General features: G+C 40.3%; 1 protein-coding gene across 1 annotated transcript; it reads left to right on the forward strand.

Annotated features, from left to right (window-relative positions):
* LOC8071163 (methylsterol monooxygenase 1-1) lies at positions 14,535–18,408 on the forward strand. The gene is made up of 5 exons (XM_002443966.2): positions 14,535–14,991; positions 16,714–17,036; positions 17,117–17,264; positions 17,365–17,397; positions 18,058–18,408. The coding sequence occupies exons 1-5, from the start codon at positions 14,662–14,664 to the stop codon at positions 18,130–18,132; spliced, it is 909 nt and encodes a 302-aa protein (XP_002444011.2). The 5' UTR covers positions 14,535–14,661; the 3' UTR covers positions 18,133–18,408.

The following is an 18,581-nucleotide window of genomic DNA, read 5'->3' on the forward strand; positions in this document are numbered from 1 at the left end:
TATTTTGTTTCTTTCATAAAGCAACAATACGCTGAGAATACTCTCAACTTATATATCATGCAGTATCTCTTTTTTAAAAAAAAAAAATGGTCGTGTCGTGTGTTATGTTACTATTGTTTGGTTGATGAAAATTTTACGCACGTATTACTCTATTTTTTTTATAAATCTAATTAAATTTGGAATTGAACGACCAAAAAACAAGACGCGTATTCTTTTTGATAGAAGTAATAATCCACAACTTCCTAGCTGTTTCTGACAGAAATCAATCTTCAGCAATACCATGTGCTCCTAGTATTTAGAGTATACAAACCTAGCATTAGCTCCCCTCTCTGTTATAAAAAAATCTCCTCTCTCTTACATTTCATAGAATGCATGTGCCACTATCAGAAATCTGGTAAGATGGGAGCCAAATCAGGCAGAAAGCCCCCCCCCCCCCCCCCCCGCGTCGCTCTCCGTACAGGGCGACACGGGGGCGACTCCCCACCTCCGTCTCCACCCCCGTCGGCCGGCGAGCACCCCGGGCCGCCGCTGCCGCCGGCTCGCGGCGGCGGCCAGCTTTGGAGCCCAAAAAAGGCCACCCCATAGCAGCTTTTCCTTTCTCTCTTCACCTTCCCTCCCCTCCTCCTCTTCCTCCGACCTTGGTTGGCCGCGGCGCGCTTAGGCTTCAGATCCGGGGCCCCTTGGGCCGGATCCGACGCCCCCTCCTTGGATCCGGGTCCTCGTCGCCAGGGAGCTGGCCGGCGGTGTCCCGCCCGGCGGAATCCACTGGGAGGCACACGGGCGGCTGCTCACGGCGTGCCTCGTCGCGCTTAACGTCTTCCTCGTCTACTTCTGCCGCTTCTTCTCGCGCTCGCGCTCCCGCGGCGACGGCGAGGACGACGCGTCTTCGGTGGCCTCGTCGCCGCCGGCGTCGCCCAAGGCCAGGGACCGGCGCGGGGTGGAGCTGGCCATCACCGCGCTGCCCGTCTTCGTCCACTCTTCTTCCTCCTCCTCGTCCGGTGGCGGCGGCGGCGCCGGGCCGGCGGCCGCGGCGGCCGAGTGCGCGATCTGCATCGCGAAGTTCGCGGACGGCGACGAGGGCCGCCTGCTCCCGCGGTGTAGGCTCCGATTCCACGCGCGCTGCGTCGACAGAGAAGATGGCCGGCGGCGTTTTCTACGCAACGGCGTCGACTTCGGCAACTGCTTGGGTGTTAGCGTGCTGGTGGTGCCGGTGCGCGCCTCCCATCTCACGGGCGAGTCCGGCAATGGCTCTGTGGGATGTGGCGGCGACCGGCTCCCCCCTCGTCTGGATGCTGGCTTGCCGGTGCGCGCCTCCCTCCGTCGCGGGCGAGTCCTGGTGTGGCTCCGCGCGGTGTGGCGGCGATCGGCACGTTTGGGGATCCTTGTTGGCGCGCGCCTCCCACCGCCGCGGGCGAGTCCGGGCGCGCGCCTCCCACCGCCGCGGGCGAGTCCGGGCGCGGCTCCGCGCGGTGTGGCGGCGGCCGACACCTCTGTTCAGGCGAGAACGCTCTTGCGCGCCTCCCCTCATCGCGGGCGAGTCCGGAATGGCTCCGCGTTGAGCGGAGGCGGTCGACGTTTGCCGGTGCGCACCTACCACCATCGCGGGCGCGTCCGAAAGGCTCCGCATGGTGTGCCGGCGGCCGGCTACCACCTCAGTCGCGGGTGGGTCTTCGAAGGCTTTGGCAACGGCTCTGGGCGAAAGCTCAGCTCAAATTTTCTGAGCCAGGGACGAGATTCTCCTTCTTGAAGGCGTCTCTGAAGAGCCTTGCAACTACTTCACATGGCTCGGGAGAAATCCTTGCCAAGCCCCGGCTTGCTTGACGATGATTACGTTACGGCGTGATTCACCCCCCTGGAGGCATCGTCGAAGAGCTCATATGTCCTGATTAGTAGTCTCCGCGTCTTGTTTTTGTTTCCTTGTTTATCTGTGGCACCTTAACCCCAGCGCTTGGGCGTTTTTTTGTTTTTGTTTTTTTCCCCGCTTCAAAACTTCTGTAAATCTGCCTTTTTGGGCCCTTTTGAATATATTCAGGTGGGAGTAATCCCCCCGGTGAAATTCAAAAAAAAAATCTGGTAAAGTTCCCGCACATTCAAGTTGGGTCATCTTGTCTTACATTTCACGAACCTAAGTACATGCTAACAAGAACAAATCCACAAACAGATTCATCCAACAACGACACTTCGATCTCCGTGGACAATGACCTCTCTTTTTCGCGATCAGGTCTTTTACCCGTTTTTCATTAAGATGAAAAGCCAAACAAAAGTCGGACACACGGATACATAGACTCACAGGTAATCTTAGGATTACCGACGGAATCTCAAAGACAGAAACGAACAGCAGGAATACATGGGCGGGGGAGGGGGGGAAGGACCTAACCGACTAAGCATGCCACACAAAAAAAAATACAATCACGCAAGGGTCATCAACAAGGTTGGGTGAAGCCATGGTGGTAACGCATCCACCAACAGACTCAACATCCATCCACGAGTGACCAGGTAGCCACCACGGAGAGCTCGACACACATCCACAAACGACCAGGTAGCCGCTATGGAGAGCTCAGCAACCAACAATATAATCCATCCATCCACAACGACCAGATAGTCATTTCGAAGAGAAAAACGACCACATCCGCCAGCGACCAGGTAGCCACTACAGTGACCTCTCGAACCGTGAGCCATGGGGGTGATCTGTATATCTCTTGAATTCATCGTACAGACAAGTAAAAAGTAAAAAGATATGACATATAACCCATGGTCTATTTTATTGTATACAAGCTATCTAATGTTTTGCATATAACTAATATCAATTATAAATAGATTTTTGCATACCATGGTGTTGCATGTAGCCAAGTCATGCGACATTTTTTTTTTGCCGGAGATAGGAAATAGAAGTGGTGTCTCTGCGCCACAGACTAAAAGCAGGAGTTCAGACTTTGATTCATATTCACATTCAGACTCACACTAGGTACCATTTCAGAGAACAGATACACTAGTTTTCAGATATAACTAGTGAACAAGACGATAGCAACAGGTCGCACAGATATAGAGTAACATACTAGTACTACATAGTTAACTAGTCATGATGACAACAATGGGTAATGAGTCATGATGGTAGCAACTCGTCTCATCTTGATCTTCTGGTTCGCTGGTACTCATAACTGGCAGAGAAGACAGCATACTCTTAGGGCAGCTTCAGTGTATGTGTCAAAACCGAACCGTGGAGCCATCTACTGGTAGTGTTTAAGCAAAATAAGATCACTGCTACTGCTAGTAGTACTGTCAGTTCTTAAACTACTAGTATTTTAAGTCCATCTTCAGTAAAAAAAATGCAGTTCATCAGATAGCAGTTCAATTGATAAGAAAATGCAGTTCAACTTCATGAGATAAGGGTTGCAGTTCACTGCTACTACTAGCATTCGTAAAGTCTGATAAGAAAATACAACTGGAGCTGATAAAGTAATATATATTGGTTTTCCTATTTGCATGTGTGGAATTGACAAAGAAAATGCGTTGAACAGAAATGATGCTATCAAATACTACAATGTATATTTAAGTGCACAGTAAAAGCTATTTATATTTAGAAAAGTCAAAACGTCCTACAGTTCGGGACGAGTTTTCGCCCTTGCGTTCTTTTTTAACAGCATAGATGCAAAGGCATGTGTTTCATGAACAATTGTGTCATGAATGCTAGCGCCTCTGTAATTTTCTTTCTTATCTTCTTTGTTCCTTAAAACTTTTATTGTACTAATTAAATGCTTTTCCTTTATTTTAATTAATATGTGGCCTTGTTTAGTTCGCAAAATTTTTAGTTTTTGACTACTGTAGCACTTTCGTTTTTATTTGACAAACATTGTCTAATCATAGAGTAACTAGGCTCAAAAGATTTATCTCACAAATTACAGATAAATTGTACAATTAATTTTTATTTTTATGTATATTTAATGCTCTATGAATGCGACCAAAGATTCAATTTAACGGAGAATTTTGTAAATTTTTGCGAACTAAACAAGGCCGTAGAGTCGGGGCTCTAGACTCCTCCTTGTTCTTTAAAAATAAAAAAAGAATAATTATACGTGGTAACGGTATCTTTGCACCAGCGGCTTAATTATATATTGCCCCACCAGTCAGGGAGCAAAGCATCCATTTTATATATAATAAAGCAGCCTGAAGCTCCACGTACTGCATCATATTTGGTGTACGTGTCAGTTGGAGATCGCGAGGGAAGTAAAAGCTAGCAGCCGGGAGTTGGTTGGTTCGCCGGCCGGCCAGCCGGGATGATCCCTTACGGCACGGCGGCGGAGGCGGAGGCGGCGCTGGGGCGTGGTCGGGATGCATGATCCCTTACGGCTGCGGCGGCGGCGGAGGCGGCGCTGGTGGGGCGTGGCCTGACGTCGGGGGAGGCCGCCTGGTTTCCGCTACTCGGCGGCGATGTTCGTTCTGCGCGGCGATGTTCCTCCTGCATGTTGAACACGCAGCCAGGCTCTTGGAGCTCCTCCACGTACACATCATGGGGCCCACCACACCATATTGTTGTATATATTCGAGAAACTTCATTTAGAGGGTGTTTGTTTCTTTTTCCAAAAAAAAAGATTTTAATTCATTATTTTACAAAATAGAACTAAATACTCCTTCCGTCCACAATTAACTTCACATATAAAATTCAAATGTGAAAGATACTGTACATGCGAAATTACAATTTTACCCCTAAAAAGTAGGGCTGACATCACTGGCACCGTACAGATGGGATTATTGTGGACGGAGGGAGTACTATACAAAAAAAATTTTTAGAAAAGTGACTATTCTTTATTTTGAATTTTGACCTTAAAAGACAAAAAAAAAATCCAAAAAAGTCTCAGGAGGTTTTACGAGGATAATATTTTTTTGTATTTTGAACAGAACTAAACATGATCTAAAAAATTAATATTTTACATTTCATCACTCTAAAATAATTAATATTTTGTATTTTACGGAACTAATTAAACACCCCTTTATTGGGTACGGTTCTCTCTGTTATTCATTCATGCTTCTGTTTTTCAGCTGGATGAGAATAGGGAAGTGGCGACGCTACTCCTGGTGTTCGGGTTGACATTAGGGCTTTGTTTAGTTTAAAAAAATTTACAAAATTTTTCAGATTCTTCGTCATATCGAATCTTTAGACGCTTACATGAAGTAATAAATATAGACGAAAATAAAAATTAATTACACAGTTCATCTATAATTTACGAGACAAATCTTTTAAGCTTAGTTAGTCTATGATTAGATAATATTTGTCAAATACAAACAAAAGTACTATAGTGTCTATTTTGAAAAAAAAATAAAAGTAAACAAGGCCTAAAAGAAGTAGCACCAGTCTTAAGAGTCCGGTGAAACTCATACAAGAATCTATAACTGAAGATCTCAAATCCTCACAAACATACACCGATCAAACAGTCGATGAGAACATCAACTGTGCTATTGGAGTATATTAATGAGGATCCCAATTGTGCTCCCTGATTCTGAGTGATTTAAAATCATTTGGCAAGCTGTCTGTGAAGTGATATCTGAAATGGATGATTTTGCTGGAATTGTCCATAAGGTAAAGTAAAATTTAACTTTAAGGTTATATGCCCTCACAACGTGGAAGTATGTTAACATTTGTACGATATATGCCCTCACAACGTGGAAGTATGTTAACATTTGTACGATACACTATAGTTTCATGGCACTGTTACCAAGACTATAAACTAGGTAACCGAGCCACATAAATTTTATGGGGATGAAACTCCTCTCTCATTTGATAAAAACTCCATCATTTAATAATATTGCCAAATCAGCAATTTTGCTTATGTGACACTCTATTTAATGTGCATGACACTCTCATCAAATATGCATTGAGACTGGTCTTATGGTTTGTATTATGTAAGAAATTGAGAGTACTGGAATTCTTCATGTGTTACGTGAATTTGACATGCAATAATTAATAAATATTTATTGGACGCCACAAGTATATTAGGCCAGTCTCAACGGACAGTGTCACTGCACGGTTTCACATACTAACACGTCATCAAGATTGAAATGAAACCATCTATGAAATAACCCCAGCAATGAAGCATTTCACTTTGTTGTTTCCAAGGCTAAGCAAAGCATTTAATTGCTGCAAAATAATTGGATCACATGTAAGATGGTGAAACGATCTGGCCCTCAGTGGGGATTTCATCTCGTTTCACCGCGTGGGAAACAACGCCCGTGGAGTTTGGTGAAACTCCTTCCTTCTCTCTCCTCTTCGTTTCATGCAAAAAGTGCAGTTTTGCTGACATGGCGCTCTAATAAATGTGCATGACATTCTGGTGAAACCCCCACTAAGACTGGCCTTAGTACGATCAACATGTTTCCATGTCCAAACTATTTGGCTCCAAAATATTACAACCAAGTGCCATAAGAAAACATGTTTCTAAGTCCAAACCACTAGTAAAAAAAGCTCAACGACGGTGATTGTGTCATTGTACAGACGGTTTTCGTTACCGCGCGCCAGTGCAAAGAAAACGTCCGGCCCGACTCATAAAACCGCCTATATAAACCAATTATTAAAGGTGCCACAAGTGAAAATCAGACATTTTCACTGGTGTTTCAGTTAAGTGAACCGCTTGTGAAAATTGATTTACATTGGCGGTCGGCTTAAATGAACCGTCAGTGGAAATCAGGCAATTACACTGGCGGTTATGTTAAGTCAAGGCAGTCGGCTTAACTGAACCGCCAGTGGAAATCAGAAATCAACTGCCAGCGTAAATGAGTTTCTACAGGCGGTTGTTTAAGTCAGCTGCCAGTGAAATCTCTGTTATAAATACCCTTCTTCCTCCCCGAGCAGAGCTGTTTCTCGCAGCCACCTTCCATAGAAGGCTATTTTGGAGGTCTAGTTTTCACTAAATACAAGGAGAGAGGTTTTGATCTTCATTTCTTGGAAGGAGTTTGCTAAAAAGATTAATTTATGTCTCTCTTGCCTCTTTTTGTTCATTGTAGCTCAATTTGAGCCACTTTTTGGATTTAGGGTTTCACCATGTGTTAAAGAGAAGAGTAGCTAGGTTAATATCTTTATTTGCTCAAATGATGTTGCTTAAGATGGTTAGATGATGTCTCTTCTCTCTCCCTTTCCATTTTTGCTTCTCACTTTATTTTATCCAAGATTAATATAGGTATTTCCATGAATTATGTGTTCTTGTGTATTTATGTGGAGAGAGAAATAGTTGTTATCTTTGTTAAATTTTTAATTTTATACTTTCTATCTACATTTTTAAATGTAGTTTTTATCTACATTTTTAAATTTGTATGTTTTTAGAATTATATAGTTTGTGTTTTCATTTCTCAATTTAATATAATTATCCAATATTTAATTATCCACTATGTATTTATTTATAAAATAGATTTAGTGTTTATTTAATGAAAAATATGAAAAAAAAGATTTTGTGTTAATATCATTCTTCTACCTTTTAGCGAACATTGCTTGAGGTCTTCAAATTGGAAAATATACAAGTGAGAGGTTTTTATCTTGATTTCTTCAAAGGAGGTTGGTGATCAAAAGATTATATAATAAATATCTCTGGATGATCATACTTGTTTTGCATTGATTATAATTAATTTATTATATTAATTTAGGTAATGATAGAGATGTCATTATGGATGTATAATTTATGAAGACTAGATCCATCATATATACCCGAGGTCCATAGATTTATTGACGTTGCTAAGAACCACGCTTGGAGAACAAAGACGAAGCACATCTACCTTCCATGCATACACTGCAAAAATATTGTTGTATTTGATGACACTGAACGAATCATCTAGTATATCAATGTTTTATGAAGGAATACTTGATTTAGACAAAGCATGGTGAGAGTAGCTCTGCGCCTTACATAACTGGAAACCCTGAGAACATCGACGCCGATAATCTAGATGTGATTGCTAACAGATTTCCGTTCGTACATGAGACACAACAATCTTTTCCCCATAGTGAATATGTTGTGTCAAATATTACGGATGTGGAAGATGTAGAATTCTTAGAGACAATGTTGCATCGTCATACGGATCCTGATATGTTGTTAATGAAAGGTATGAAGGACCTAATGAAGGCTGTAGAAGAGCCTCTATACAATGAGTCTAAGGGTTATACCAAAGAGTTCACGACGCTACGGTCTGTACTAAAGTTTTTGTTGGTATTGAAAGCTATATATGGTCTGTCTGGTGTTGGCTTCGATGCCTTCTCGAGTATTATCGCTGATATGCTTCTAAAGGAGAATAAAGTGCTTGCTAATATGTACTATGCAAAAAAGCTAATCAGTCCGCTCACTATGGGTGTCGAGAAGATCCACGCGTGTAGAAATCATTGTATTCTATATCACGGTGATGATTATAAGGACTTGGAGAGTTGTCTAAAGTATGGTGCAAGTAGGTACAAGACAAATAAAGACTATAGAGAGGAAGAGTGTGCTGTCTCCGGAAAGAAGCGAAAGAAGACCCAAAAGAACAACCAACAGAGTTTAGAACCTAGCAGCAAAGAAAAAGAAGTAGACTACTATGCATAAAAAAAGATTTCTGTTTTGGTGATGTTGTACCTTCCTGTAGTCGATCAATTGAGGTGTTTGTTTGCTAACCCAGAGGATGCCAAACTTATGAGCTAACATGCTTCTGATGACCATTGACTTGGCTGAGCACGAGAAGTCAGCGCAAAAGCCTGCGATAATTACCGTAAATATCAGGAAGCCAACATGAGAGGATTACCCAAATATGCCTAATACGTATGTACCGGGCAAACCTCTACTCACTTGGAATAAACTGAAAAAGGTCCCAGCTGGTATAAAAAGGTTGCATGACTGGTACATGAGAGCTTCTGCTGTTGGCATCAACACATTCAACGTGTCTATACCACCAATAGCTTTTGTTAGTGGCCATCAAACGGCCGTTGTTACCTTCGAGGACATGTGGTTGATGATGAATCTTCAGAGACTCGACGTACAGCTCGTAACGGTGTTTGCATTATAGGTGTCACTCATACTAACACATACATGTGTTGTCATTAGTTAGTTCTATCAATTTCTTAATATTTAACATGCATGTGTGTCTTGTAGAATGCAATATGATCAGCAAGAGATCTGTTATGGTCTAGATCCACAGTCCAATGCCAGTAAAAGAGTTGGGTATCTGAACCCAATGAAAATATGTGAGAATGAGAACACATTCAAAGTGGGTGTGGATAACGATGAATGAAAGGGGCTGACACCTCAAGAAGCTCAGCAACATATAGAGAAAATAAGAAAGAACTTTGAAGCCACATACGTTGTCTACCTAGGACACGCAATGCTTCAGTATCAACACAAGGAATCCGTAATGGCCCGTAGAACTTTAGGTAAGTGTGAGTTTGCATACATCAAATGAATAATTTCGATACACATGCATCACAAATTTGATTCATGTAGGGACCACTGGATCTGCTTCATCATTCATCCTAGGGATGAAAAGGTGCCGGTCCTAGACTCCGTAGATTACAATCCTTCAACTTATGCAGCATTAGTGACCATCTTAGAGCGGTAAGCCGAAATGTTCATTCATACTTTAATTTTATGGATGAGATTGAGTATGAGAATAACATGGTCATTCTTTTCGAGGTCATAAGGCATATTGGTTTTATAAGATTAAAGGCGGAAGATGTGAGTCATCAAAACCAGGACAGCCACTGCAAATATTTTATAAATGGCCGATACGTATGTAAAATTATGAATACATATCATATCATACATATTGGAACTAATAACCATAATAACCACTTGCCAATTATATATAGTGCCACAAGCAACCAGCCGGATCGGTCCTCTGTGGATTCTATGTGTGCGAGTTTATGAGAGAGAACAAAAGATACATCAGTAACCCTTCTAAGGTAATATATAGTAATAGTTATTTATGTAGTTCTATCATTAAAGTTACAAATCTATTACTTATTGTAATAAATATATGATCTTTATAATCTTCCTTTCCAGAAATATGATGTAAAAAGGCAAAACACATGACACAAGATGCTTTATACGTCATTCCATGCAAAGGAAAATATCACGATGCCACCAGCGTCTTAGCAAGGCCAGACTACAGAGTGCTAATGGAGATTAGTAGACTAAACCTTAGTCGAGATGAATATTAGAGCAGAGGTGCAAACTTTAATGTATGTAATGTGTGATGTATATACATTTAACTTTATCTTTGCAAGCATAAACTTTGATATATATAAATGTATGATAGAATTAAATTGTATGTTCCTATAGTTGACATGATCCAATAGGTTTAATATATAATAGGGTTTGGAGGGAACATTTAAAAAAGAACGGGAATATTTGAAAAAGGGTGAGGATATTTGAAAACTTTCCACAAGCGGTTTTATAAAGAAAACCGCCAGTGAAAATGTATTTCCATTGGCGGTACTCTTAATAAAACCGCCAGTGGAAACGTATTTGCACAGGTGGTTGTCTTAGCCAACCGTCTGTGCAAATCCATTTTCACTGGTGGTTCTCAGATAGCCGTCAGTGGAAAGTTTTCATTTCCACTGCCCTTAACGTTGGCGCTGCCATATGTTGCTCAAGCTAGCACTGTGCGCAGGGGCATCAGCTTATTCGAACAAGGCTTTGTGTGGACAAAACGATAAAGCGACTCAAAGTTATATACCAGTACTCAATTGAAAAGTTGCAATTCTTCATCAAATGAAGGTTAGATCAGCATGTTTTGCGGATATAGGAGTGGCCGAGTGTGGAATATAAAGTTTATCTTTATTTAAGTTTATATGAAAAAGTTATAAATTATTTTTTAATATAGATTTTTTAGATTCATCTTGTTTTGACCCAGATAAGACTTAAAAACAAGTTTAGAGACTGAGATGACACAACTAAACAAGTTTGAGGACCTATATGAGAGATTTTTAAGTTTAAAGACCAGGATGATAACCAAACAAATTTAAGTACTTGTTTTGCGAGTTCAAGGACTAGGATGACACATTCGAATAAGTTTAAGGATCGCTGATGAACTTTACTCAAATCCAAACTACAATAATAAGAAACATGTCCAGGTTATAGATGTGAGCATAAGGAAGAATGAACACAAAGCAAGTTGCCTCACCTTTGGCTTGGACGGCGGCGAGAGCAGCAGCAGGGATGTGCAACGGGCGGCCGGGCACCTGGATTCGCGCCGGCAACTGGGGTTTAGATGCGGGTGCACGACGTCGGGCGGGAGTGCGGGATGAGACATATCTGAGTATCTTTGAGGGCAAGCAATTTTTTTAGGGACGAAATTAAACCCCCAAGGATATACAATTACCTTAAGGGTTGTATAAAACACCCAAGAAAATACATATTCTTGAGTGCTAATCCAAACCGCCAAGTTAAATCTGTATTTCCTTGAGTGCTAGTTGAAACCGCCAAAGTAATTCTAGTTTCTTTAGGTGCAAACCCTCAAGTAAATTATTGTACAGCTGTCAAGGAAAAAAATAATTTATAGTCATATTTCTCTTAACCACCGATATAGTGAACTCATTGCATTCTTGTTAGTTAGATATTGCATTTTATAGACATAAATGCTCCATTGACATGTTTGGAAAATAATATATATTTGTTGTTAGTAAATTAATCCAATAAAAGTTATAATTTCGTGTTGTTATGCATTAGAGAATGCATATACTAGCACTTAGCTTGAGATGCCTGCTTATTTTAAAGCTAAAATGTAACATACTAATATCGTATGGAGGCAAAGTTTATATCAAAGTTATAGAGCCCGAAGAGATATACAACTTCTTAGTTGATGAAATTTTCATTTGAAATTATTTGAGGTCCATAAAATATGTTTTAAATTATTAGAATTTTGAACTTTAAATTTTTTGAATCTTTCAAATGACCTCAGATAGAGATACAACCTAAACCAGAGTTATAGTACTCGATGAGATACAAAACTTTATAATTCAAACTTTTTTCATTTAAAATCATTTAGGTTCTCAAATATTTATTACAAGATCCGCTAAACTGAAAACAAAAAGAAAGAAACATTTACTTGGTTACAAAAGATTAAGTGGTGTAGTGGTAAGTTAGTTTCACTTGAAATCTCAAGTCACGAGTTCAAATCTCAACTACAACAAATATAAGATTGTTTTTCTTTTTTCCATACATATCCTTGAGGGTTATCGGCACTCAAGAAAATATCTATTATTCTTGGGTGTTTTTATATTTTATTGGGTGCCATCGGCACTCAAGGAAACCTTGACACTCAAGAAAACCTATATCTTTGGGTGTCGTTATATTTTTTACCGATGCTAAAAATCTGACTACTAATTTATTTTTTTGACGGTTTGACCCTTAAGGAATTGATCGATTTGTAGCGGCCGGCACTTAAAGAAATAGAAATAGTGTTTTCTTGTCTCTCTACTCTGTCATGCTAACCGCTCGGACCTCCTCTCGTGCAGTCGCTCGCGCCGCACGGTCGTAATTTCGCGTTTGGTAGCAAGGGAGCGATGTCCCCGAGAATCTGCTCCTTGGAGCGCTCGACTTTATCGGAGTCACTCCTTTAAGTCTTTTAACTCCTTTCTAGTAGTAGATAGGGAGCTCCACCGCTGTTCTTTGGGACGTACAAGTACAATCCCAAAACTTTATACTGTGTTTTAATCGGTACAATATACGTGTTGTCGTAAAAAAGATAATTGTGTAGTTGCTCTCCTTGTGTTCCACACGTGGTAACAGCATCTCTGCACCAGCGGCTTAATTATGGCATTGTTTAGTTCTAAAAGTTTTTACAAAATAAGCACTATAATATTTTCATTTGTATTTGACAAATATTGTCCAATCATAAACTAACTAGTCTCAAAAGATTCGTCTCGCAAATTACAGATAAACTGTACAATTAGTTATTTCTTTTATCTATATTTGATGCTCTATACATGTACCGCAAGATTCGATTGATAGAGAATTAAAAAAAATTGAAAAATTTTTGGGAAGTAAACAAGGCCTATCTACTCCTCCACCAATTAGGGAGCACATAATCACTACTGGAAATGGCGGCCTTGATGAGTGTGACAAACCTTTTATCGAGCGTAACATTCAGCAAAGGCCACTCAATAGAAAAAAGCATCAATAAAAAGCTTTTGCCGAATATTTTGCCGAGTGCTAAAAAACACTCAGCAAAAAAAAAGTACTTGGCAAAATAAAAATCTGAAAACCTCCACCCAAAACATAGCAAAAAAAGGGCGAGGCTCCAATTGCCAGCGCCCTACAATATTTCATAACTTTTTTAAACCTACAACTTTTATTTTGATAATTTCTCCATCTGAGGTTTTTTACAAAATTTAAATTTTAAATTTTAAAAATTCAAACATTGACAAGATGATTTTACAAAGTTTTATAACTTTTCGAGATCTACTATTTTCATTTAGGTTATTTTTCCATCGGGTCATTTAAAAATTAAAATTTTGAAATTCAAACATAGCTTTGCATGACAAGATGAACTCAAATGAAAAGGTTATCAACCACATAATTCTATAACTTCTTGAGATCTACAAAGTTTATTTTGGTTATTGGATTATTTGTTCATCCGATATGGTGGTTCTAACATTGTTTATAAATCTTATACATCTCTCTTGTGGTTTCATGAAACTTATGAGATGTAGATTTTGTAAGCAATGTTACTGTTGCTTTGTCGAATGAAGAAATGACCAAAATAAAATTTGTAGATCTTAAGAAGTTATACAACTTTGTACTAGAAAACCTTTTCATTTGAATTAATTTACTACTTCAAAATATGCTTTAAATAAATTATCTGTCGAGTGTCAAAAAACACCAAAGAACGAGGGGTTTTTTTATGAACACTCAGTAAGAAGCTCTTTGCTGAGTGTCTTTTTTACCGAGTGTTTTTTTTTGTGTTTTTTATACTGAAAAAAAAACACTCAACAAACCAAAAAACACTCAACAAAGTCTTAATTCCCGATAGTGAATCCATTATTAGCTTGTTTGGATTATATCACCGATCAGTTCTCCGACCCTATGGACTCCTTTGGATTAAATAGCGTTGTTGGATACCAAGCGGTTACGATCATAGTTTAACCAGACCCAACGAAATACAGATCGACTCAGCGCGCTTGGTTTTCTGCGCCCCCCCCCCCCCCCCCCCCCCCCCCCCCAAGCGCTGGCCGTGCGCATGAGCGAGCGTGCAGATACAAGAATTCACTTTTGTGGTAGATGTGAAAACAAAACAGCATTCGAAGCAAGTCTCTTTATGCATACTTATTACGAGAACCAAACAAGCTGCTCTCGCACCTGGGGAGCCAGAGCGGGCTTGTCCACGCCATGCGAGCCAAGCTGTGACCATCCACGAACCAAACGCGCCCTATAATCCTCGGAGTGAACTCGTCCCTTAGCAAAAACCTACGGGCCACCTCGTTCATCCTGATCCAGACGACTACATCCAACAAAAACCAAACAGCTAGCCTGTATATGTATATATATAAAGCAGCCTGAAGCTCAACGACGTACTGCATCGATCTCATATTTGGTGAGTGGTGTACGTGTCAGTGAGCTTGGAGAGATCTCTCGCGAGGGGAAAAAAAAATAAGCTATATCTAGCAGTGAGTGATCGAGTTAGGTTCGCCGGCGGCAGGACGGACGCCGGTGATCGATGATCCCTTACGGCACGGCGGCGGAGGCGGAGGCGGCGCTGGGGCGCGGCCTGACGCCGGCGGAGGCCGCCTGGTTCCGCTACTCGGCGGCGATGCCGGACCACTGGCTGCTGTGGCACAACACCTTCATCCTGTTCCTAGCCCACATGGTGGTGCCGCTGCCGCTGGCGCTCCTGGAGCGCGTGGCGCCGGCGTTCGCCATGAGGTACAAGCTGCAGCCCCGGGTGCGGCTCTCCATGGCTGCCGTCGCCCGCTACTTCGGCGACACCATCCGTGTCTTCCTGCTCGTCCTCGTTCCCTACCAGCTCATCTCCTACCCCGTCGTCAAGGTCTCTCTCTCTCTCTAGCTATAGCTAGCTATATATACACACACAGTTAATTAGCTTTAATTAATTTGGGTCGTTTCATTACGGACGTGCACGTGCTACAAACGATGACTAGCTCGACACATCTGAAATAAAAAAAGCTACGTTGTTATATGTGTTTTAACGTGTTAATTAACACCCATGGCATGCAATAACTACCGGACTTTTTGGCTTTGCTGAATGCCACACTCGGCAAAGGGCACTTGGCAAAAAAAAAAACTCTCGGCAAAGCCGTTTTTGTCGAGTGTCATTTATCGAGCACTCGGCAAAGATAGAAAATAAAAAAACAAAAAAAAGGAAAAAAGGGAATTTTTTTTCCAAAGGGGCTTGCACCCACTCGACTCCATCTATTGTTCAAGTTTTAGAATTTTTCGCAACATTGCGGCCCTCTCGCATGTCTAACTCCTTAACCACTGCACCACACTATCACTTGTGTCAATATTACATTTCGGTTTCTCATTATTATACCAAATTATGTGTAAATTGATTATTTGAGGTTCTAAACGATTTCAAATCAAAAAGTTGTCAACTACAAAGTTTCATAACTTTTCGGGATCTACAATTTTCATTTAGAGAGTTTCTCCATTCGAGGTCATTTACAAAATTTGAGAAATTCAAACATAGTTTTTACATGATAAGATGATTCCAAAACAAAAAGTTGTCAACTACAAAGTTTTATATTTTTTGAGATCTATAAAGTTTATTTAGGGAGTTTTTCCATCCAAGGTTGTTTGAAAAAATCGAATTTGAAAATTTTCAACTAAAGACGCAGTTTTGCATGATAAGATGAACTCAAATGAAAAAGTTGGCAAATACAAAATTTCATAACTTATCAAGATCTATTTATTTTAGTTGTTTTGTCATTTGTTCATCCGATATAGTGATTCTAATATTTTTTATGAATCTTATAGTTTCATAAACTATAAGAGAGAGATGTTTAATTTGTGAACAAATTAATTTTGACTTTTGTCAAATGAAAAAATGATCAAAATAAATGTTGTAGATCTTGAAAAGTAATACAACTTTATAGTTGAAAAGTTTTTTATTTGAATTCATTTAGAGCTTCAAAATTCAATTTAAAATTTTCTTTGCCGAGTGTTTTTTTATGCTCGGCAAAGAAGATCTTTGTCGAGTGTCAAAAGAAAGGACTCGGCAAAGATGCTTCTTTGCCGAGTGTCAAAAAAATACTCGGCAAAGAACTTTGCCGAGTGTTTTTTCTCGGCAAAGAAGCCTCTTTGCCGAGTGTTTTTTTTATCGTGTGTTTTTTTTTTTGCATTCGGCAAAGAAGCTCTTTGCTGAGTCCCAGACCCGGATTCTGGTAGTGCAAGTGAGTATTAAATCGATCTTTATACATGTATATATATTGTTGTCTGAATTTACATATGCACACTTAATATTAGATTATGTGATTCTAGCTCGTCCGCTTTCGATCATGGCTTTTTCAAACCTACTCCTGTTTTCGCTAAATATATATATATATCAAAATAGAAACAAAAGAGGAGTTTTTCCGGCCGTTACTATCAATTTCATCTCGATCTAGTTGTGTGTGAGTATATAAATTACCCTAATTAGTTTGTTGTACTCTATGAATGCAATACAACATCATACATCGACATTTATGTGTGTGTGTGCATATATCTATATATGGGATCGACATGCATGCATGGTCTATATATGCATGTATAGGTGGGTGGTATCCGGATGGGTCTTCCTTTGCCATCAGTGGGCGAGGTAGCCGTGCAGCTGGTAGCCTACGCCTTGGTGGAGGACTACCTCTCGTACTGGATCCACCGCTTGCTGCACACGGAGTGGGGGTACCACAAGATCCACCACGTCCACCACCAGGTCACCGCGCCCACGTCCTTCGCCACGTCATACAGCCACTGGGCCGAGGTCGCCGTCTTCGGCGTCCCTACCTTCGCCGGGCCCACCATCGCACCCTGCCACGTCGTCACGCATTGGCTCTGGTTTGCCGTCAGTATTTTCGAGGCCATCAGCGCCCACTGCGGGTAAAATTTAATTTAGTTTAATTAATACTGTAACTACTATCCAAGTAGTCTAGAATTAATTGTGCTACTGCATGATGCAGGTACAACTTCCCGTTTGATCCCACCAAGCTGATCCCGTACCACGGAGGAGCAGAATTCCATGACTACCATCACTTGGTTGGAAGGCAAAGCAACAGCAACTTTAGCTCAATTTTCACCTACTGCGATTACATATACGGAACAGATAAAGTAATAATGCTTTGTTATTTCCAGTTCCAAATTTATATAACTGTATTGTGTACATATCAATAATTACAAATCCTCTCACCGATTTGGGTGTGTGTTTCAGGGCTATAAGTACTACAAGGCAAACGTAGCAAAGGTAACTTTGCGCTTTTATATTGGTACATACATACATATATATACATACATACTAGTATATTGTGTTCACTGAAATTTTCTATTTTTTTATACTGAAATGCTACAACAGCAACATTAATTGTATATCTCAATTCCCTGTAAAAAATCAATTGCTAAAACAAGCATATAAAAAAATTGGAAAACAAATATTAGCACCCAGTTGTGTGGATATACACCCTCTGTTCCAAAGTAAATGTCGTTCTCGTTTCCCAAGAAGTCAAACATTTTTTTACTTTGACAAAACATATATAAGAAAATATTAGTATTTATAGTACATAATTAGTATCATGAGATATATAGATCATTGAATCTATTTTTATAATAAACTTATTTAGAGATAAAAGTATCATTAATATTTTTTTATAAATCCAATCGAACTTAAATAAGTTTAACCAGCACGGACATCATCACAAAACTTATTTTGAGACCGAGGGAGCATGTTCCATAGATGCTTCATTGCCCCACCCTGCCAAGAGCAGCTGGTAAATTGAGCCTCATGTAGAGAGGCAGATATGATAGAGGTGTTTACAAAAAGTAGAAAAATCTCAATCGTTTTTCTACTAGTGATTCAATAAAAAAAATCCAGGCATGCCTCACGTGATATATCTATCTTTTCTGCAAGGTGAAGGCAAAGCTGGCAAGAAACAGTACGGAGAGAGAAGGCAGAAACGGATTCAGCAGTACGAAGCTGGACTGAGATTTGTCACCCCCCGGCCCCTTGCACGTGAATAATGGTGCCTAGCTATATCTATACATACAGTTTGTTATAGTCTTGCGGGTCCTTTTTCTCAAGGAACCTAAGATGGACAAATAATCTGAAGTTAATAAGTACAACTACTTAATTATGCCCTGTACATTATACTCACTTGTAATCTGCTTTTGTACAACCCCTGCCATGTACATTATACTCACTTGTAATCTGCTTAATTATGCTACCTGCGTCTATTATTATACCTTACATATAAATAATTAAGGGAAAAGTACTTGCTCGTTTAAGATGTAGGTTTTGCTTGGCATAATTGTCAGGTTTTTACACGTGGTTTCTAAGTGACTGTTGTTCTCTTTTTCTCCTCTTAATAAAAACTACGACAAAGCTTTTGCCGTTATTTCGGAAAAAAGAATAGTTATCTTTGGTAAAACGGCTAG

The sequence above is a fragment of the Sorghum bicolor genome, chromosome 7, assembly GCF_000003195.3.
Source record: "Sorghum bicolor cultivar BTx623 chromosome 7, Sorghum_bicolor_NCBIv3, whole genome shotgun sequence".
NCBI lineage: Eukaryota > Viridiplantae > Streptophyta > Magnoliopsida > Poales > Poaceae > Sorghum > Sorghum bicolor.

Coding starts and splice junctions, on each gene's coding strand:
- LOC8071163 (XM_002443966.2), top strand. CDS start 14,662: ATGATCCCTTACGGCACGGCGGCGGAGGCGGAGGCGGCGCTGGGGCGC. Junction 17,037..17,116: donor GCCATCAGCGCCCACTGCGG/GTAAAATTTAAT, acceptor TGCATGATGCAG/GTACAACTTCCCGTTTGATC. Junction 17,265..17,364: donor ACATATACGGAACAGATAAA/GTAATAATGCTT, acceptor TGTGTGTTTCAG/GGCTATAAGTACTACAAGGC.